Here is a 23419-nt window from a genome sequence, read left to right as displayed (position 1 = left end):
CACTTGAGTCCCCTACTTCCTGTGTCCTGCCGGGCTGCATTGGATACCAGTTACGCCTTCTGGCTTCACGTTTGCTACGGACCCCTGCCGTTTTGTGTCTACACCTCTTCCTGCTTCATCACTTCGGAAGTTCCTACTTGTAGTCGGACAGAGTGCAGTTCGGCGTGCTGTTCCATCAGCGTTCACTGTGCTTCCCTCCGTGACAGGCAATTACCACCAAAAAAGGAGAAAGACTACCTCGCCAGGTGAAACCTGTCCACCGAAGCCTTCGACTCAAGCAGCTCAGGTGAGGAGAGTGTGGAAGCAAAGGGGGAAGTGGGAGAAAAAGGGTCAGAGAAAGGACAATTATGCCCTAAAACAAAGTGAATGTATATATGTATTTAGTTTGATAGTGTTGTGTGATACGTCTACCTGCTTGTAGTCACTTTTCTATAGTGTGTTTTGGATATAAATAACAGTATTTGTATATATCCTGTCTAAGTGCAATCTGTGATTCCCATTGTGTGACCTCACAGTGGACCCTTTACAAGCTCACCCCCTCTAAAGAACTTAAACTAGACTGCCTGTCACTGCTACCTAAACTTGTTTGGCTACAGCTTCCCAAAGTTGTTCCCGTCACAATATAGGTTGGCCTTCTATACATCTGTCCACCAGGCCAGAGTATAGAAAAATCAGTCCCAACAAAGCATGGCATGGAGCGATAGACGCACGCTGCTGACCTACCCCACTCTTTCGAGGCCTGAAAAGCACTTGCTGTATCAATGTTTTATCCCTTGGATGACAAGCCACCTTGAAGGCATCCTTGCCCCAAACCTGCCTATATTCTTAAAATGAATTGAACTCTGACCTTGGACTCCTATAACTATGGCTACTGTAACTCATGTATCAGGTATGTATCAGGTCCTTGGCAGACTATTTACTAACCTACTTTATGATGACCAATAACTTGTTCTTAACGCATGTAAGCCCTGGTTGTGTTGTGAATGTATATATTTTGTTAATCTGTTTGATTGTTTAAAAGTTGAAGACACCAACAAATGACACAGTGTAGTTTGACTGTTCAAGAGGAACGTGAGAAAGGTTGTGGCAACAACCCCACCAATGAACATTTCAAAATAAATAGTCCATCTATTCAGTTCTGTGAGTGGATGCCATGAAGGGTAGGATCGGCAAGGAGCTATTTCGTGGATTGGAGGGACAAGGAAATAGAACATACGGGGAGGAGGGTTTATTGAGGATGCACAGTTTAAACCAATGGGTGGGATGCGGAGGGAATCGGGCAGTGTGTGTTGAACAACAGGCTAGTTGGGGAGGATTTCAGGGATAGGTGCGAGTTATTTCCAGACAAGCTATGTAGTTGGGCCCTTCCCAAGTATCCAATAGAGGAAGGCAGGGGCAGAAAGGCAGTCACTACCATTTATAGATGCTCATTGCAAAGCAATGTGGAAGAGTTGGCTGGACCGCTGAGTGGGGAATTGGGCCATTACATTCTGCAGATGGATTAGTGAGATGCGTGCCTTTTACCTAGATTCTAGGTCAAGACCAGAGGCGAGCAGTATACATTATGCTTTCTCTTCTTTTATTTCTACCCTTCAACAGATTAAACATTTTAAAACGAAGAATAACATATCTAGACTTCATTTCCCATGAACCCTGGTGTCTCTGGTAGTCTCTATGCTCATCCCGAGTCCCATGAGGCACTTCCTGTCTAGGTCCCTTCCTCTTCTTTTTCTGCTCTTCACAGTGTCAAGTGCCTGATTTATATCTCTCCCTATGACAGTTTGTATTGACATTGTTGTGTATGTTTCCAAATTGAGCTTTACAGAGATTGTGGATGCGCAGCACGCCGCGAGCATGAACGAGACCTTACAGCCACTTACAAACCCCCTGTCGTTTTTATCCCTTTATCCCTCACAGCGTATACACGCTGTCTTTCTCTCTCTCAGCGAGAGGCGCGTGCGCGCAGCGAGCGAGGACACAGCAACGGAGCATAGCAACGGAGCACAGCAAGTAATTAAATAGTGTCCAAGGTTTCAGCTCGGCTCCAGAATTCTTTTTTTTTCTTTTTTTATAGGCAGAAGTTTACAACAAGCACGCATTTCGGAGTCAATACACCATTGGTACATAATACACATGAAATACAGGCAATACATCTACAGAAGAAAAAATAAAACAGTAGCTTGCGGGGCACCATGTCATTCAAGAACAACCCAGCAACATTATGGGCGAGTTACTTCCAGGCGCATTCTGGGTCTGATGGATAAGATAACTATTAAACGCAGAGCACACATTCTTGGGGCGAGAGCGATATGGGTGCATTGTCAAGTATTCTTCCTCACAGGTCCAGGACCAGGTGAATGCACTGAGCCACCTTTGGAAGGTAGGGGGAGAGGGGTTTTTCCAGCATTGAAGCACACCTTTTTTGGCAACCATACAGCTTATATTCAGAAATTTAGCCATCCGCTTGGTGTCATCGGATCCCCACACTCCAACTAGCACTCCCAACGGGTCAGGGTCAACCACCACACCAGTGATTTCAGTGAGAGCCTTCAGAATACCATCCCAAAAATCACCCAATTTACAACATGTCCAAAACATGCGTAGGTGGTCAGTCCCATCGTCCCCACAGCAGGCACAGACATGAGTACCGACATGGGCAAACCTTGAGATTCTACAGGGAGTGTAATATAACCTATTGAGGAGTTTGAATTGCATGATTCGGTAGGGGAATTTAAGGGACACTTTTTTCATGTGTGAGCACATCGTTTTCCATAAAGGGTCAGAAACCTCAAGGCCCAGATTATTTGCCCATTCAGTGCGTGCTCTGGAGGGCTGGCCTGGGATCCCAGCCAGTAGCAGTTTGTACAGAGAGGAGACGATACCAGGGGTCCCATTCGAGTTGGATATGTAGGCAAACTCAGGGGTATCAAGATGTTCATCAGGGAAGGTAGGCCACCTAGTGCGAAAGGCGGCGCAGAGCCTGTAATACTGGAACATCTCAAGTGTGGATCCAGAGTGGCCCTGCCTCCACGACTGTGGATTAATGAACTTCCTGTTGGGGGAAAAAAACAGTAATTGCCTGGTAACCCAGAGCTCCCCAGTGGCGGGCCAGGGCTGCGTCATACGTGGGTTCCAGACCTGAGAACCCCCCAAGGGGGATCCACTTATAGTAGGGGTATGATTTGTTTGTTACCTTAAGGAGGCGACCCCAAGCAACTAGGGTAGCCACCACTGGGTCAAATGGAGAATCAGGCACATAGTCCTGATGAAGTATCCGGGTCATGATGTTAGTTGTATCCGCAGCCAGTGTCTCCAATTTGATGTGCAGGCGTATAAGAGGGCTTGGGTACCAGTACGTGGCATATTGGGCCTGTGCCGCTGTCCAATATAACATCAGGTCCGGTGCTGTGAGGCCCCCAAACTCTCGTATGGGAGCACCATGCCCGTCCATTTCTTGCGGACCGCGCCCGAATGCCACAGGAACTGCGCACATGTTTTATGTAGTTTTGTGAAGTATTGCTTCCTGGGCCAGATTCGTATGTTGCCGAAAACATACAGTAGTTTGAGGGCCAGAATCATTTTGAGAAAAGAGAGTTTACCGTCCAGTGACAAAGGAAGAGCGCCATCAGGTCATTTTCCGATTCGGCGAGCTGCACAACTGCCCCGTAGTTATCCGCCAATAGGGTGGATTTAGACAGGGACACCTGTACGCCCAATCTGATACCTCCAGGAGACCAGCGGAGTGGATACTCCGAGATAGGTTGTTTGGTGTTACTATTAAGGGGAAACATTTCCGACTTCGAGTAATTGATCGTAAAACCTGAGCAGGTGCGAATACAAGTGATGTCTCACAGAGTTGGATCAAGGTGGACGGCGGGATCTCTAATAAATAACACGTCATCGGCATATAGTGATATTTCAGGGGTGTCCTTTAGTCGAACCCCTCTGCGGGGGTGTCGTGCCCTGACATGGTCCGCCATGGGTTCCATCACTAAAGCAAAGAGAATCGGGAAGAATGGGCAACCCTGGGGAGTGCCCCTAAAGAGTGTGAATACCGCGGACGTCAGATAATTGGCCCGACCCTGGAGTAAACTCAGGAGTAAGTCTGTCAGGGCCAGGCACCCTGCCCCTCGGGAGGTCCAAGATCGCCTTAACTATCTCTTCTAACGAGATCGTGGAGTCCAGTTGAATCCTGGTTGAGTCGGAGATATATGTCATGGGTATCTGGGCTAGGAGCTCTCTCGTGTTGCTCACTATGCTCAGGGGGTAGTGCATAAAGGTTGGCATAAAATTCAGTGAAGACTCCCAATATTTGCTGGTCTGACCACTGCGGTACACCCCGCGTGTCATTAACAGATACAATCTGTTAATGGTCCCATTCTCCTCTCGTTAGCCTAGCTAGTGTCTTCCCAGGTCTACCGCCCTCCCCATATTTCCGTGCAGCTTGTGGGCGACTGAAGTAGCGGACCTCCCTGGTGGCATGTGTATCAAAGACCCCAAGTTCCTCATTAATTTGCGCCAGTTTAACAGGATCGGCTGCAGTAGTGCAATTGAGTTCCAGTTCCCGTAACCTAGACTCGGAACGGGTGAGATCATTCCTGATAGTCTTCAACACTCCCGCCTCCCTTGGAATGGACATCCCCCTAATGTATACTTTGAAAGCATTCCATCGGACTCCAGCTGTGGTAGCCTGTAAGGAGTTACATTTGAAGGTCATAATGTCAGCCAGTATATCGGCTTTGAATACGTCCAGGAGGGTGGCGGATTTGAAACGCCAAGTGCTGCAATTAGGCAGAGGTGATCCAAGTTCCACTGATAAGGTGATAGGTGCATGGTCAGATAATGTGCGGGCTAGTATCTGGGCCTCCTCGATCCTTCCAATTAAGTCGCTGGACACCAGAAAGATCAATTCTAGACGAGCTATCGTGTACAGTCGAGTAATATGTATACCCACATAGATGGGGATGGAGAGCCCTCCAGACGTCCCGGACACCTAGCGTGGCACTATGCATGTGCAGCTTACATGTCGCACGCAACAGTGTCCTGGGTGCCGAGCCCGTCCTATACAGATCTGTGTCAAGTATAAGGTTTGTGTCAAGTATAAGGTTCACGTCACCCCCCCCCCCCCAAATGATCTGGACACCCACATAACCCAGTAGGATTGCCGCCACAGTGTAGAAGAAGTCGGGCAAATCCACATTGGGGCCATAAGTGTTCACCAGAAGGTATTCCCTATTTATCAGCATGCAGTGTAGAATGACATCTACCTTCGGGGTCAACATAGCTTTTCAGGAGGGAGAATTTAATAGATTCATGGATCAATGTTAGCATGCCCCTGGCCTGTGTAGAAAAAGTTGTGTAGAACCTGTTAGGCCCCCAGGATGGTGGCCCGAGCATGCGTTTCTTGCAGTATGAATAACTTAACCCTGCGTCTTTGGCCATAAGCGACAATCTTGCAAGCCTTGGTGTAATTGCCCAGGCCCTGGACATTCACTTCATGAGCATCTCATAAGTTCAGGGCACATACCAACAAGTGTAACCCAGTGTATATCTCCAACTAGGATTATTTCCATTATGACGCTCTTCCGTGACATGACATGCTGTTCCACCCCTGCCATTTTCGATATGTTCTCCCCGAAAACATCCACCCCCATCCCTCACCACCCAACCACAATCGGCAGTGTCCCCACCTACCCCACCCCCACCAATATCAACAATACCCCCCCAACCAGATGACAGCAGACCCACCCAAACTTAGTCCAGCCGCTCCGTAGGCCCAACAGGGGCCAGCAACCAAAGAACCCTCTGAATGAACCGTTGCAACTGCAATGTGGTACGCGGTTGCCGTGCAGTCGACCCAAGCTACTCCTCACTGATGAGGCCCAAAAAGGCTGAAACATGTTTGGGGATGCTTGTGGTCTCATGCAGAAGGGATGGGACCTAGCAGTTCGGGCTGGACTGCCCCTTTTGGGGTGGGACCAAGCCTAATTTGCATATGGTCTTCCCCTTATGTAATGGCTTGGCAGGCGATGAACGATGGTCTAGAGGGTGCCCAGAGCAATGCCAGTGGTTAAGATTCATTCTAAACCTTCCAGCCATCTCCTCTTTGTTTTTACTTTGTCACCCCGAGTGGGACGGGTATGCCCAGATGTGGGTCCCGTGCCTGCTGGGCCTAGAGACCCAAGCTACTCCTCACTGATGAGGCCCAAAAAGGCCAAAACATTATTGGGGATGCTTGTGGTCTCGTGCAGAAGGGATGTGACCTAGCAGTTCGGGCTGGACTGCCCCTTTTGGGGTGGGTCCAAGCCTGATTTGCATATGGTCTTCCCCTTCTGTAATGGCTTGACAGGCGAAGAACGATGGTCTGGAGGGTGCCCAGAGCAATGCCAGTGGTTACGATTCCTTCTAAACCTTCCAGCCATCACCTTTGTTTTTGCCGTGCAGTCGACTAAACAGGAGTAAAGAAGTAGCAGTAGTGGTACGTGAGTCGGAAGTATACATCACCATCGCCCAGCTTCCGCTCACCAATATATATAGTCAAGGAGTACAACATCAAAGCATAAGTAAACGTGGCACACCAATGCCAATTAACACATATCCCGAGGCATGGCCCCAGAGGAAAACATCAACATATGTCACGTAACTCCAGATAGAACATTCTTCGGGGAGTGGCGGAGCATAGTTCCGATAGCGAGGTGTATCGCACTTCAACACAGTGAACATGTACGCTGCAGAAAGCTGGTATGTTAGAACTACCATCAACCCAATAGTAAACGGATCTTAGTGGACAATACGAAGGTAGTCAGGCCATGGCTCAGTCATTGTCCATAAGGTTCTCAGCTGGGTTATGAAGTGGTATCTGCGCCTCTATGAATTTCACTGCCTCATCATGGACGGTGAAGGAGTATAGTTTTTCCCTGAAAGTAAACTTGAGCCGCGCCGGGAACAGCATTGCGTAGGAAACGTTCCGCTCTCCAAGTCGTTTTTTCACTCCAATAAATTGACGCCTCTCCTGCTGCACACCTACAGATAAGTCAGGGAAGATCCTGATTTGGGAGCCAAGGCTCAGCTCACCCTTTTCACGGGACCGACGGAGGAGGAGATCTCTGTCCCTGTAGTTGAGGATCCTCGCAATGACAGGTCTAGGAAAGTCTCCTGGTTTAGGTCGCGGAGATAGGGCGCGATGGGCAGGATCAACAGTGAAAAAAGGAGACCCGTCAGGGTTGTCAAGCAAGTCTTTAAGCAGGTTTTCAACCGCCAGTTCCATGCGGCCTTTGAGAGAATTTTCCGGAACCCCAATGATCCCTATGTTATTCCTGCGTGATCTGGATTCCAAATCTTCACATTTTGCTTTTATGGTCTTCATGTCGCGTGTGAGGGGAGGCAACCGTGTCCTGAAGGGCGTGCAGTCCATCTTCGTTAGTGCCAATTCTAGACTCTGCCTCAGTGATCCTGGTCCCGCCGGGTCAATTTGGGACTTCAGCGATGCAACATTGGCATTTATGTCATCCAACTTTTCATGGAACGAGGCAAAGTTTTTGGGCATGGATTTCATCATTGTGGCGAGGTCAGGAGTTGGCGTGCCTGGACGTGAATCAGATTCATCCTGATTGGAGGATGTTTGACCCAACTCCGATCTCGGTGTTGCTTTGGTAAACTTGTCCATGGCCCCCACTTTGTTGGTGCCACGAGATTTGTTTGGCATTATTGTGCAGTTGAGGACGTGGGAATGCTCAGATAGGCGAAGACTGAAAATGGTATGCGATACAGCTGTCCGGACCAAGGCAAACCGCAGGTGGTGATTATGTCAGGTGGTGCCAAGAAACTGGAATGAGGTCAAGCGGGGCAGGGTAACAGCTGTTGGGACTGGCCAGCTAATACACAGGCAGGAGCTGTTCTATAGGAGAGCGGCCAAATCGATTACCAGTCACTAGGTAAGTAATGAGGATATGCGGCAGACCGTGTTGGTATAGATGATGCAAATAGCAATGGCAAGCTAATATATGCTTGCATGTAGGTATCTGCCTCTAGCGTGTGATCATTAACGGCCGTGGAAGATGTACCACAGGACAGCCTTACGTGAAGGCGCAGGGAGAAAAAAGTTACAAGAGCGCTGAGGCCTGAACAGTCCAGCTCCAATGGTGTGTTGGCAAAGTTATATATGCAGGGTCACAGGGCTCGAAGGCCGCGGGCAGGTCCCACACGCGGGCCGAACCACCACACAGGCGTCATCAATGATATGGGAGATAGGAAGAGGGGTCACCCCCCCCCTGACATGGCACAGGCCGTGCGGCCGCGGCCCACGAATGGCCCAGGTGTAAGAAATGGGCGTAGCAGTGTCTCACAGTGCAGGAAACGCCCGCAGGTAGTCAGTGGGTCACAGGAGGAGCAACAAAGGTCTGTGCAGGTCCGGCACCTCCAGGCACACGGAACCCCAAGGAGAGCGCCCCCCCCCCAAAAGCTATTCACCTGTACTGGCGGAAGGATGGCCTACTCCTCAAGTCCAAGGTCGTACACAAGGCTCTGTGGTGTAGTGAAAGGAGGAACTCCGATGCAGCACCGGGCCGTGATCTCGCAGCTCGCAGCGTGGTCCCTAGGGGCAATGCGAGCACGGCAAGAATCCATCGTGGCTTCAGGGCTAGCAGAGTGGAACAGGTGGTCCACCGTCCCCACCACTCCAAGTCCCGAATGCATCAGGCGCTGAGCGCGGCCAAGCCCACAGCTCCAGATGGCAAGTTCGACTTGGACGGCAGTGATTGCAGGGAGCCGCTCTACCGCACAGCCACCCCACGGCATTCACGGCCAAAGTGGGGCCCAGGCTCTCCACGCCACGGGCCGAGTGAGGCAGTCGGCAACAATCATGGGCAGGGTCGCATCCGGTGGCGAGAGGCAGAGCACCACCCACGGCTCCAGTGAGCGGCGGTACACCGCAGTGATGAGCCCAGCTCCGCAGCAGCTCCTAGGTAGGCAAGCAAAGGTCCCACACAGTTCGGGGAAAGATGGCCGCCCACACAGTTGGGTGGTGAGCAGTCGTATCAAGGCTCCAGAGTTCCGATTTTGCCCAGGACTGGGGGTAGATGCAGCTCAGAGTGTCAGCAATACACCATGATGAGTATTATCAGAGAATGGCAGAGCAAAACGCTGATGTAGTCGGATATGTGCCGATGATGCAGACCTCTGAAGCTAGGCAGCCATTTCCCAGGCTGCTCAACAGCACCCCGCACTCCAGAATTCTTTACACAGATTAGGACTATTTAACTTTAGAGCCTGGCAAGAGCTGCTAAAGTCAGGTTACTGCGCGCATGCGTGAAGCATCCAGCCCTATGCTGGGGCCTTTCTTCTAACGGAGCTGAAGATTTTACACAACGATCGCAAATGCCAGGCAACACGTTTTTAGGCAATAAGACCTGAGCAAGCCACACAAGCTGCAACACCCCAGACTCTGCAATACCTTAGCTGCCTGCAGCACCCGACATCCACAAATGACAATGAGCAAGTCACACGAGAATAAAGACCTCCAGATCCATACCGATTGAAGGTCTAATAGAGAGAAGGCCAGCTTCCAAGAAAAGCCTCTTACCCCTCATAATCCACCCCACCCCCTTCAGGAGGATGTGCCATTCAGCCTGCATCCTTCAAGCACCCAGGCAAACTATTACTATGGAATCAGAAGAGGGGAGTGCTGAAAGTAAAGAGCAAGTATACTCTGAGGAAGAAGATTCAGATTTGACTCAGTTTTAAGCAAGTGTTATGAGATTCTTTGACGGACGCTGTGGCACAGTGTGTACACGCCCACTCCAGGAAAGACTAGATGCTCTGGAGTACCTCATCGAAGACGGGCTAAAGAAAACCGGTTCTAAAGAGACTGCCAGCATGTCTTCCAAACAGCCCACTAGCAGGGCAACAAGTAAGGGGAGTGATCAGACCCGCAAACGCAAAGCCTTGCCAACACCCCAGGCTCATAACAAGGAGGATAAGAGGAGTCCGCCTGAGGCAGTCAACGCTTTTGAGAAGCTAAATGATGCATTCTTGATAAAAATCGCCCGTGCCAAGCCTCTTACCTCCTTCCCCAGGGGAGCAAAACACAGGGTACGATGACTCATCAGAATCTAAAAATCCAGACTCCAAAGCTTCCCAAAGGACCAGGGGCGGAAAGAGGAAGTGCAAAGAAAAGCATCTAGAGGAGCACAAGGAGGAATAGACAGCTATGTTTGATCCTGAATAAATCATACACCGAAGTTCAAATAGCAGTTGTCTGGAGTAATAGCATACATGGCTCAGAGGCTAAACAAGCTATTGAAAAAAAAAGGTGAGACTACGTATGCGCTGCCGGGCAAGGTGACAGAGACCCCGAAGCTGGACCCTAAGATGATTAATCTCCAAAGCGGCCAGAGACCTAAGAAAAGGTATGGACCAAGCCTGGAGAGGCTGCCAAGAAAACGTCCTAGACTTAGCAGGGCCCATAGCTAAAATCATGGACTTAACAGAAAGGCCCAGAGACACTGGGGTACCGGTGGATCCAGAGATCCTAGCAAATTGGGCTCAGAGAGCAGTATGCCGTCTAGGAAATGCAAACTGTGCCCTGTCCTCCGAAAGGAGAAGGAGCCTTCTATTAATGGTGAATTCAAATCTAGGAGCTCTAGCATCATAAGAGGCGGGTGAGGATGCCCAAGGTCTACTTTTTGTCAAAGTTTTTGTGAAAGAAATGGGGAGATTTGTGGGTACATACAAAGCCCTCGAAAAAGCCCAATCATATATTCAGAAGATTTTCCCAACAAGAGTTTGTGCCGGGGCCAGTCGCAACAGAGGTTGTGCGTCCGGTTGTTTCCATGCACAGAGAAGACCTCAACTCCAGGGTTCAATACTGGGAATACCGCCAACACGCCTTCTTCCCAGCATGCGGACGTGGCTACAGGGGACGCAGGGAATGTGGATACTACTGTCACAAAAACACTCCATCAGGTGAGAGAAGTACCAACCACCACCCCCACCCCCCAATCGGGGGCAGGACGCCATTATTCTTAAATTGACAAATGCTTTCAAACGATACATGGCTGCTGTGAAGCAGTGACAGGTTCCTGCCTATAATTCAGAGCTCCACCTTATCAACAGATGAGACTGATACACATCGCTATAGCGCGCAAAAAAAACGAATTTCTAGACAGGGAACTCAGGATACTAGAGTGCAATAGAACGCAGCACAGCGTGGCAGGCCTTCATAAGCTACATGTTTCTGGTTCACAGGAAAGAGAAAGTGAGACCAGTGATAAACCTAAAAGAATTGAACAGTTGGTTGATTTACAGGCACTTCAAAATGGAAGGAGTACACCTCCTCAGAGACATCCTTTGCAAAGGAGATTAGCTAATGCGACTAGATCTAAAAGATGCCTACCTGACAGTCCCCATCACCGTAGAGGACCAACATTATTTAGGTTTCATGTGAAATGAGCAGACATGGAAATTCAAATGCCTACCGTTCAGGCTAGCATCAGCGCTGTGAGCTTTCAAAAAGATTATGAAGTCAGTAGCTGCGACAAAGAGAGAGAGGCGCATCCGAACGATCGCCTACTTAGACGACATCTTGATGCTAGCAGAGAACAAATGGGTACTCGTCTAACAGGCTCAATGGGTGTCCGATCTCCTCCTTCCTCTAGGTTTTCTAATAAACCTAGAAAAATCAGAGCTCTCACCCAAACAATGTCTAGAGATCCTGGGGTTCATACTAAATACCACGAAAGGGACCCTGCAGCTCCCGGATCACAAGATAAGAGCGATAAAGAAAGAGCTCAGAGCGACGCTGGCGAAGGACGCAATATCACTCCGGTCCCTAGCCAGAAGCGTCGGCCTGCTAGCAACGTCTCTAGAAGCTATCTTCCACGGGCCCCTGCATTACCGAGCCCTGCAGCAGTTAAAGATCTGACACCTGCAAGGTTGCCTAGTGTATCACAAATGAGTCCCTCTAGACCCAGAAGCAAAGTCAGAACTAGAATGGTAGCCACACAACATGGAAGCCTGCAACGGGCCTGCCATATTTGGAGACACGCCAGAGCTAGTCATCGAATCCAACGCCAGAAGAGTAGGCTGGGGAGCAAGGTGCGGTCACCTGGAAACAGGAGAAATATGGTCCCAGAAGGAACTGGACCTAGACATTCATTGCTTAGAATTGCTTGCAGGCTCGTTCGCAGTGAAAGTGGTCACCAAAGACAAGGCAGAGTCTTGCATCTAGCTCAGAATGGACAACATTTCAGCAATCTGATATATCAACCACTTAAGTGGGGACGCGATCCAGCATGCTAGCAGAACTTGTGAAGGCCTTCTGGAACTATTGCCTCGAGCACAAGATCTCAGTGACAGCGGAATTTCTCCCAGGCATTCAGAACTTCATAGCAGAATGGAATTCGCGCTATTGGCACGACGCCAGCGACTGGATGTTGCACGAGAAAGTGTTCACACGAATAATAGCCTTCTGGGGGCCCCTGAACACCAACATATTTGCTTTCAGGTTGAACAGACAATTACCAAGATTTTTCAGCTGGAAATTAGACCCAGAAGCCCAACGAGCAGATGAGTTTCTGCAAACCTGGTCGGTAGCAGTACACTAGGCTTTCCCGCCCTACGTAATGCTAGCCAGAGTACTAGCAAAGATCAGGAGAGAGAGAGCGAAGTGGTAGTGATAGCCCCGAACTGGAAGTCGCAAGCATGGTTTGCAGTTCTGATGGAACCTTCTACAGATTTTCCACAAATCCTCCCTCCCAGAGAGGATCTCCTGCGAGATCCATTAGGGAACCATCATCCTCGACGAGGACCGACCAACTACCTCTCATTGCGTGCATAGTATTGGGAGCAGATGGAGCTTGCGCGCATTTCGGGACCAGCTTCAGAACTCAAGCAGTCGTGGGCCCCCTCTACGCTCAAGAGTTACGAGAACAATTGGAAGAGTTGGAGCTTATGGTGCAACAAGCACAACCTTCATCCCATTTCTACCCTTTTAGTACATGTACTCAGCTTTCTAGCTTCCTTAGCCAGAGAAGGGAAAGCTTTCCACACCATAGGAGTTTACAGATCAGCCATCTCAGCGGAGCACGATCCCCTAGAAGGGGTGCCAATAGGGGAGCACTCACCCATAGTAAGACTCATGCGAGGAGTAAAAACTAGCACACCTCTTCCCAAATACGCACAGTTATGGGACATATCGACAGTTCTACGCCTACTTCTAGAGTGGCCTCGCAATAGAGATTTATCCAACCAGTAGTTATCAGGGAAACTATCTATGCTACTCTGTTTAGTGTCGTGCAAAAGAGTTTCAGACGTGAAAGCACTAGCGATAGACCGAAAGTCTTTCGGCCCGGACGAAGTCACTTTTTCCATAGCGAAAAAGGACCAAGTGTAACATTACAGCTATCTCATAACCCTACTTCCGAGAGTATCCCAAACTATGCGTAGCAGAGTGTATCAACGAATACGAGCTAAAGACAGCAGACAAGCGTCTGGCAAGCATAGCTCAGCTACTCATGTGCAGGAAACCATTTAGAGCAGTAGCAGTAGCGACCATAGCGTGCTGGGTGTGAGAAATGATGACCCTAGCAGGCATAGATGTATCTAGATTTGGGGCGCATTCAGTGGGGGGAGTCATGGTCTCCAAAGCTTTTGGGGCCGGCACAAGCCTTCAAGACATATTAAAAGCAACAGACTGGTCCAGCGATAGCATGTCTAGGACTTTCTACTTTAAGCCTTTAACAAGCGCTGCAGGGGCAATAGTTCATAGCTTTGAACAATCATAATGCTCGCCTCCAGTCTTGACATAGAATAAAGATTACCCCTGCCTTGGCGCAGGGAGTCTTGATTCTATTAAAGACATGGAGGCAAGCATTTTCCCCACCCATTGACTCAAGCAAATTGCATATAATGATGAAAGAATGTATGTCATTACTTTTGTTACATTGCGTCATGTTACCCACCCTAACACATGTCTTCTTTAACAGGGGATGACCAGAAGATGACCTGACAATAACAGGGCAGAGAGAGCAGGCTGCAGCCCGAGTTGCCAAGGTTGGCCATAAAGAGGCCTTTGTACACGAATGGCCCGTATGGAAGGTTGTTTAATAACCATACCAAGGGTTTGAAACAGGTTTATTGGAGGTACTACAGTTTTTCAGTTTTAAGGCATCAAAAGAAGAGGACAGGACCTAGGCAGGAAGTGCCTCATGGGACTCAAGATGAGCATATAGTGTACCAGAGACACTGGGGTTCATGGGAAATGAAGTCTGGATACGTTTTTCTTCGTTTAAAAATAAAACGAAAGTTTATATTTTGTAAAAGAAATTATGAAGATTTAAATCTGCTGAAGAGTAGAAATAATAAGAACAAGCATAATGCTCACCTCTGTGTCTTTAATGGAATCAAGAATGCCTGGGCCAGATTCCAAGATGCGGGGAGCACGGCCGTAATCCGCTTCCCCCCCCCCCCCCCCCAGCACCATTACTGTGACCCCCCCACTGACAGGGAGCAAACCACTGAACAGAGGACCGGCAAACCAAGAGGAGACAGCACCTGCCAGGGGGCTGTGGAACAGGTACAGAGACCTCGGAAAGGGACCAGAAAACAAACGCTATAAGTAGAAGGGCACACCCCAAACTATCACCCACCTGGGATCAGGGGACTGGATTAAGGCGGCGCAAGCACCCCAGCAGAGGAGGGAGGGGGGGGCACCGGGGGGCCCCAAACCGTAATTAGCTACACATTCTAGACAGAGGCAGAAATCAAAGGGGGAGCAGTCAAGCCTGACCGCAGAGGGCAGAACCTGCCAGCTCTACCACCATCACCCCTGGGAGCCCTGCAGACAGGACATACAAAATATATACATAATAGAAGCGGAAGATCTAAGGATTTATACCCTGCACAGTGAGAGGGAGCAGGAGAGGACCTAAACAAGGTCGAGGAAGAACCAAAGGCAGAACTCCCGAGTCCTGTGCAGCACATACCGGAAAGGGGTCAGTGAAGCGGGCCCACATGCCCCACGCCCCGCCCCCAAAGACATGTCGCAGTCCAGAGGGAAAGAACCTTCGACCCCTTAAAAGGACTAAGAAAAATCAGGAAGGAGCCTTGCCAAAAATCTGGGCCAGAGAGGCTAACTTCCCCGGGGACCTACAAGTGACAGAGGGGTCAACGAGACCTAGGAGGAAGGCCTCCGCAAGACAAGCAAGAGCAACCGGTGACAAATGCTTCTCAAGCAGTACTTCAATGACTTCAGAGACAAAATAGCCAACCGTTCAAAAACAGATGGACATACTTCAAGAGGATCTAGCGAAGGGCCTGCAAGAAATAAAGTGAGATATAGACAAAATGGAAGAAAGGGTAGACATTAACCAAAGAGCTATCCAGGAGCTGATGGCAAACGCAAGGAGAGCCAGCACCCTGCTGGAGAGCCTGGCAATGGTGACCCACAATCTCGAGCTACAGGAGGAGTACCTGAAAAACAAATCCAGGAGATCCAACATCCGACTCCAATATCTCCCCGAGTAGTTCCAGGACCTCGACGCAGTGGTCAGAACCATTTTCACAGACCTCTTAGAAGCAGTAGACTCACCAGAAATAAAATTCGGCAGGATCCATAGGGTGGGCCCCCGCAGGCAAGAACCAGAGGCGAGGCTGAAGGATGTCCTGGCAGCCCTCCATGAATACACAATTAAAGAAAGGATACTCCTCAAAGCAAGAAAGACCAAACAGATTACCTACAATGGGGCAGAAATGTATCTTTTCCAGGACCTACCCAGTCAACCCTTAGCAAGAGGAAAAGAAAGGCTCCAGTCCCCGCCATTCCTGAGAAGCAAATACATCTGTTACAGATGGACGTTTCCATTTGGTTTAGTCTTTGACTGGCAGGGGAAGCAACAAAGAATCGCGTCCTATGAAGAGGGAGCAAGACTTCGGGGATGGAAGAAGAAGAAAACCATCCTCCAGGGCACGCCTTGGATGATCACCAAAGCACTTGCAAACCATCGGAATAGTCGACAGTGTGATCCAAACGATACAAGAGAGGAGGATACCAGTCACATTTAAAAGGTCTTACTGCTGGAAAACAACAGGAAATGGGAAGTTGCCCCGCAAAGAATGCTGAATGATCAAGCAGCACTACAGGATACAGGGCCACGCAAACAATCTAAGCCTGGGGAGGGCAAACCACTATAGGGTCTATATAAACGGTCCCAGGCAGGGGGAGGGGGGTGTGGGAGGTAGGAGTGGGGGTTTGGGGGGTGGGGGAGGGGGGGGGGAGAATCTTGGAATGGGTTCGGAAGAACCTGTTGAGGACCGGTCTGGGAGTAGTGAAGGATTCAATCCTCGAGACACTGATTCGAGGGGGGGGGGGAGGGGGGTAGATGCTGGTTGAATCCACCCAAATGGGGAATGGGGAGGGAGGGAACTGGGGTGGGAGGCGGTGGTGGGGGGGGGACTCGTGTGGGAGGCGGGGGGGGTCCACAGTGGGGGGTCCGGACAAGGGTCCAGTGGGAGACAACAAACACAGGAACAAGTAGGGGACAATGGCTAGCGATAAACTCACACTCATATCCCTTAACGTCAACGGGTTAAATTCCCCAGTCAAACTGAAAGAAATTGAAAGATTCCTGAAGAGGGAATTACCTGACATAATAGCTTCCCAAGAAACCCACATTCACACCCGGAACAGACAGGATAAGGATGTGGGGCTTTAGCCGAATCCACCAATCTACACACGCCAGCAAGAAAGAGGGAGGGGTGGGGGGTAACTCCTTGCCCTGAGGGATGATCTTGACCTAACACCCATGGAAACTGACAGGGATGTTAATGTTAAAGGACATTTGTACCACGCACTATCGTCCCCTGGCGCTCCGGCGGCTCTGAAGAAAGGAGAGGGGGTGGGTTAGTGGGAATAAGCTGGAAAAGTACAAGAGAGCAGCGATGTGCTGTTGGCAGCCTCAGCCCGGTGGTCCCGTTGGCTGGGCTTGGGGTGTTTTACGGTCCGTAGTCATCGTGTGCTGTTGTGCAAGTCTGTGTGGTTTGTTTTGCTGTTGCATTGTTGTGAAGTTTGTGCGGATTGCTGCATTTAAGGCTTGTGGTTGTGTTTGGTTAGAGTTAGAGAGGTGTATGCAGAGGGATGGAATTGTTAGTTGGCATTGCTGTCCTTGCAATTATGGGATTCCATCTAGGTGCGGTACATGCTGTCATTCACATTTCTCTCTAGATGCGGCGCAAGCTAAAGTTCAGAATTCTATACGAGGGTGGCACATGCTAACAATCATATTTCTATCTAGATGCGACACGAGCTAGGGTTCATTTCCCTACATGTGTGGCACTAGTATATCCATCACAAGGCAACATTTACAATTGCATTTAGAGTGATCACAAGTCTTCCTAAGTATGTGTCTAGATGTGACGCACGCTAGGTTAAGACTTCCATCTAAGTGCAGCACATGCCAACATTCACATTTCTGTCTAGATTGTGACACAAGCTAGGTTAAGAATTCCATCTAAGTGTGGCACATGCTAACATTCACATTTCTGTCTAGATACGACCAGGCTAAGGTTAAGAATTCCAGTCCAGCCAAGGATGGATTTGTGCTAGTGGTCACTAACCTCTCTAGGTATGCATGTTGCAAAACTATGGCAGTCTACGTTATGGAGAGGTAGGTAGAGTGGCAAGGGCTTTCTAGAGTAGAGTAATTGCTCTACACCCCACCCATGCCACACTTACAGTTTTGTTGGTGTATGTTAACTGCTGGCTTCACTGGCTTCCCCTGCGTGCACCTGCCGACACATCTTGGAGCTTCCAATGCAGGAGCCGCCCTTTGCCTCAAGGCCCTTAGCCAAGAGGGCTGCCGGGCATTGGGCTGCCCAAGACAGGCCCGGGATGAAAGTGTAGTTAGCCAATAGGGGCCGGTGGGAGGGCACGGGAGGCGGGAATGAGGGGAAGCAGGAAGGAAGCATCGCGGGCCGCGGGGCCGCCTGGGGTGAAACTATCACGCACAATGCTATGGAAATAAGGGCTGGGCATCAGGGCTAACTGCTTACCTGCAGGCCATGATGGTAAATGGCGCAGGAAGCACGTTTGCCGGGGGTTAGGCCCTCGCCGGCAAGCATGGTGGAAATGGCCAATAGGGGCCGGTGGGAGGGCACAGGAGGCGGGAATGAGGGGAAGCAGGTAGGAAGCATTGCAGGCCATGGGGCCGCCTGTGGTGAAACTATCACGCACATTGCTATGGCAATAAGGGCTGGGGCATCAGGGCAAAGTGCTTACCTGATGACCAAGGGAGATACCTAGGTATAAACCTAAAGGGGAAGGGCTATACAATAGCCACAATATATGCTCCCAACTCCAAACAGGATGCATTAATTCAAAAAAGCTCAGAACAGACTAGAGAAATTTGCATAGGCCCCCATTATCCTAACGGGAGATTTCCACATTGCATCGGACCCCGCAAGAGACAGAAGTAAGAAGGGCTTAACCACACATGGGAAACCGCCGGGGGAACATGAGAAAATACAAAATCTAGCCCCAATTCACATATGGAGTGAGATAGAGAGGGAAAAGTAGATTTGCATGAAACGGGAGACCGAGGACAGAAAGAAAGGTAATGACACCCAAAAATAGAAGGGGGAATGGGGGCACTAGACTTTAAAGCCTATTACTTGGCTGTACGAATTAGAGTGATTAGAGACTGGCAGAAGGGTGATCAGGACAAAATATGGACACCAATGGAAGGGCGGTGGCAGGAGAGAACTTGGAAATAGTACTATGGAAGCCCAAGGCAGAGGGGACGGCCAAAATGTATAGTAGCACAATACTCTCTCTAGTCCGAGATTCCTGGGATGAATCTATTAAACGCGCCCACATCACCACCTACCTGTCCCCGCTAACACCGATCTTTGATAACACACCATTTACCCCTGGCTGGAGAGGCAAGGCTTTTAGTAAATGGCAGGACGGAGGGTGCCAAAAGATCTGAGACATGTTCGAGGGGCCACAGGTGAAGTCTTTCAAACAATGTAAGGCAGACTTTGGGGTGGGAGAAGAGGACGGATTCTGATAAGCCCAAATAAGGCACTGAGTGTCCCTGTGTACAAGAGTACTAGGGGGTGATACAGGAGGCAATAAAACAATCCCTGGGGGTGAAGAGTAGAGATAATAGAGGCTTAGCACCGATAGGCCTGGATGGTGCACTGGAAGAATTAACCTCGAAAGCGGAATACAAAGTATGTCATCCTGATAATGGCGGGGCACTGGCACAAACATTGAAGTCTAAGGAACCCCAGTTGGAACATGAGTGGGTCGGAAAAATATAGAACTTTGCTGCGCTCGAATGGTTAACCTACTCTCTGCAAGGGGACCAATGGACCAATCCCAGACATGGGGGGGGGAAGGGGGTTCAATTAACGTGGAAATGTGTTCTTTAAAAATGCTAATAAAAAGTTATGTTTAAAAAAAAACAAAGGCAGGGGTAATCTTTACTGTAGGTCTGAATGCTAGGTACAGGTTGATGCATTGCCATGTACTTAATGCACTTGAAGGTTAACCCAGTTCAAATACACAAGCATAACAGCAACTATGCTCTGCAGTGGGGCGCAGGCAGCCATATTCCTGCACTTATGTGGGACAGCTAGAAGATAGATTATCTTTGTAAGAAGCAAGAACAGGATATATTGGGCTTGCTATGTGTAGACGAGACTTGCTTACAACCGTAAAATAGGATTTCTGTCAATCCAGTCTCAGCGTCTCGACCCACAAACTGGCTGCAGCATCCCAGCGAAACATCTGCTGGAGCTCGAGAGGTAGTCAAGTGCAGCCATATTGCCCCCTCCGGAGAAGCCCGACATCCCCTGGATGAGGGAGAATAATTGTGAAACTGCACATTGAGCTGAATGCTGTATTCTAGAAAATATTACTTGGGTGACTGCTGACCACAAACCCAAATACAATACAACAAACAAGCAAAAAAATACCTGGTAACTTATGATGTATTTGTTTTTCCATCACGCTTTTAATCTGAAGTCGTTTTTCCAAATCTTCATTATTTAATCCAAACCTCTGGACAATTTTTTCAATGGCCAGGTCTATTAATTTCATCTGCTGTACAGTTGGTGGGGGCAAGGTAACAAGCAACTGCTCCTCTTCTTTGTCCTGCATAAAGCAATATACATTGTGTAAGCAATTATATGCACAAGATATTGATTCATTATGAAATATTACTTTTATGACTATTCATGTACATGAAGTCCACAGTGCCCCCTCCTTTACAATTTGTTGGTAAACCGTGCTCCTGCAGCAGGCCAGTGATTAAAACCTGCAGCTGTAGAATTTAGGAGCCCTACCCTACCCTACACACATCTATCCAAACAAAACCAGGATTTCCCTGACACACACTTACACAGACACACGCTCCCAAATGCTAGTTGATGAGCTTTTCACCAAGCACTAACATGAGTACACTGGCTTATACATGAGGACATCAGTGTGGAATTTGCAAAGGAGGAAGAGACAAAGAGTCCCTGGATCACCATGAATGAAATATTGCATTGCTCTCTGTCCAGCACTCTCCCTTCGTCCCAGGTTGTTGGGACAGATTATACAGAATAAAATCAAATGCTAGGAAGAAGGAGACATGGCAATAGTACTCCAAGTAAAGAGTTTATGCAGACAAGCATTACCAAAGAAGAATTCCATCTGTAGGAGGCCTCCAGTGAGTAATGCTTACTAAAGCGCTCAATAAATGCCAAATAAATACAAATACAAAATAAGATGCTGTGGGCATAACCCACATTGCCGCCCTACAGATGGGTGATCGATGCATGCCTCTGAAAAGCTGTAGCTCCTCTAATGGATCTGGTGGCATGTGCACAATGGGTTTCAGAAAATGGAGGACTATGGAAAGCATAGACTTACAAAATGCAAGACAATCCCCATGGAGATAGTGGCCATGGCACCTTTACGGCTAGGTTGAACCATGAGAAGTTTGAAATTTACTTTTTAATGTTGCGGGTCGCCATTACAAAACTCCGGCAGACCAGCATTTGAGAAGTGGGAAATGCTTTAAAGCCTTGCACCTGTAAGATATGACTCCAGGGAAAGTACAAGATACAGATTGTCGAAGGAACCTAGTGGGCACAGGAGTAGTGGGAGTGGGAGGATGAATATAAAGGGGGATGAAGAGAACACAGAAATATGGGCTGCTCAGGTGAGGTCACAGGAGAAGCCAGACCGAGAGACCAGACAGAAAGACTATGGTGTACTGGAGTGTGGAGAAAGATTACGGATATCCTGTGCAAGTTGAGGTACTTGTTGCTGAGAGAAAAGTAGTACTTGTGCGTAGGTGCGTGTATAGCAAGTAAAGTGAGTGGGACTGAAGAAGGCAAGTGAACTTGCCTCCCTCAAGCCAACCTCTCACTCTGTCAATATCATCCAGCCATAAACAAAAGTGAGGGGTGGAAGGTTTTGAATAATTCTGAACCAGAGACCCAAGCTACTCCTCACTGATTAAGACCAATGAGGCTGAAACATGTCTGGGGATGCTTGTTGTCTCATGCAGAAGAGATGTGACCAAGCAGGTCGGGATCGACTCCCCCTTTTGGGGTGGGACCAAGCCCGATTTGCATATGGTCTTCCCCTTTTGTAATGGCTTGGCAGGCAAAGAACGATGGGCTGGAGGGTTGCCCAGAGCAATGCCAGAGGTTAAGATTCCCCGAAAATGTAGAAAAGAAAATGGCAAATGCACAAAAAATGCGCTTTCAGCAAAGAACAACCCTCTGAATCTCATTATAATGGAACGGGGGCTGCGAGGGTGTCCACCACTCCCTATGTACATTAGAATAGGTTCGAGGGGTGTCCCCCACTTCTTAAGGAAGGAATAATAAAGTTAAAAAAAAGATATCCTGCAACGGCAGTCACTACCCATTTTAGGAGTCTGAGACATGTCGTAGGGGGATGGCACGCCACGATGATCTGAGAGGAGAAAAGGTAAGTGGCAATAAGAATGGTAAGTAGGGAGCAGGGTCACAGGCGGGGGAAAGCGGGATTTGAAATGTTCACAATGCAAAGTTTTCCACTTTGCACAATTGCGCTGCGTTCTTTTCCGCTACTGATATATCCCGTATATCCTTAAACTCTTTCTAAACCTTCCAGTTATTACCCCTTATGTTTTGCTATAGGTCACCCTGAGTAGGATGGGTATGCCCAGGCGTGGGTCTTGTGCCTGCTGGGCCTAGAGACCCCAAGCTACTGCTCACTGATGATCTCCCAACTAGGCTGAAACATGTCTGGAGATGCTTGTGGTCTCGTGCAGAAGGGATGTGACCAAGCAGTTTGGGCTGGACTGACCCTTTTGGGGTGGGACCAAGCTTGATTTGCATATGGTCTTTCCCTTTTGTAATGGCTTGGCAGGTGAATAATGATGGTCTGGAGGGTTTCCCAGAGCAATGCCAGCAGTTAAGATTCATTCTAAACTATCCAGCCACCACCCCTTTGTTTTGTTAATCTCATCCCAGCATCCATCATTAAACAAATAATGGGCCTGGTGCTCAACAGCTTCCTCAGCATCATTAACACCTCCCGCGTTGAAGGGTAATTTCCAGACAGCCTCAAGACAAGCCTCATGTGACCTCTTTTGAAAAGGAATTAACCTAGACCCAGACAACTACCAGCCCATTACGAACCTCCCGTTTATCAGCAAAGTCTTGGAAAAGGTTTTTTCACAACTACTCGGAAGAAGCCAACTACACCACCTCCTACACTATATCAGTCTCTGTTCCACCTCAAGTGTAGTATCAAGACAGCCACCATCCAGACAGTGGACAATGTCCTCAAAATCAGGGATAAGGGCAGCCAATGGCAGCTTGACTTCTCAGCTGCTCTCAACACCATCTACCACGGCACCCTCCTCTCTCTTCTTACAGACAGGATGGGATTCACTGTCTTAAATTGCTTTACCTCCTGACTCTCTGGCAGGCACCAGGCAACTCAGATAAATATTTTGAAATCTAATTTACCCCCAGTCTCCGGCAGAGTACCCTAAGGCTCCATTCCCTTGCCAATCCTTTTCAACCTTTACAAGGAGCTTCCGGGCACCCTCTTCAAAGATCCCAAAAATAGCAATTTACCAATTACGCGGATAATACTCAGTTATAAATGACAGTAAAAATCCCACAGGACATCAGTTGTCTCCATCATTACCTAGCCATCATTCAGTTCTGGATGTCAACTGCCTACATCAAACTTAACCCATCCACAATCAAATTCATCCTTATCCGTTATACATCAACTGCACTGGCTGCCTCGCCAGGCCATGATACCATTCAAGACTGCAGGTTTAATCTACAAAGCAGTCACACAACACCAGTGTACCTGGCCGCTAATCTCCACATATCTAGGAGCACACGCTCCTCATGCAGCAAA

The 23419-nt window shown here is 48.8% G+C and overlaps 1 protein-coding gene across 3 annotated transcripts in view; it reads right to left on the bottom strand.

Moving 5' to 3' along the window:
- The window catches only part of TUT7 (terminal uridylyl transferase 7), a 2420963-nt gene that overhangs the window by 2053057 nt on the left and 344487 nt on the right, over positions 1-23419 (bottom strand). For all 3 annotated transcript variants that reach the window (XM_069625717.1, XM_069625718.1, XM_069625719.1), the window contains one exon: positions 19975-20152. In XM_069625717.1, coding sequence (XP_069481818.1) covers positions 19975-20152 — 178 coding nt within the window. The remainder of the gene's footprint in view (positions 1-19974; positions 20153-23419) is intronic.

The sequence above is a fragment of the Ambystoma mexicanum genome, chromosome 6p, assembly GCF_040938575.1.
Source record: "Ambystoma mexicanum isolate Mex_15411 chromosome 6p, UKY_AmexF1_1, whole genome shotgun sequence".
Taxonomy (NCBI): Eukaryota; Metazoa; Chordata; class Amphibia; order Caudata; family Ambystomatidae; genus Ambystoma; species Ambystoma mexicanum.
The sequence above is the reverse complement of the archived record's forward strand: the minus strand, read 5'-3'. Positions and strand labels throughout refer to the sequence as shown.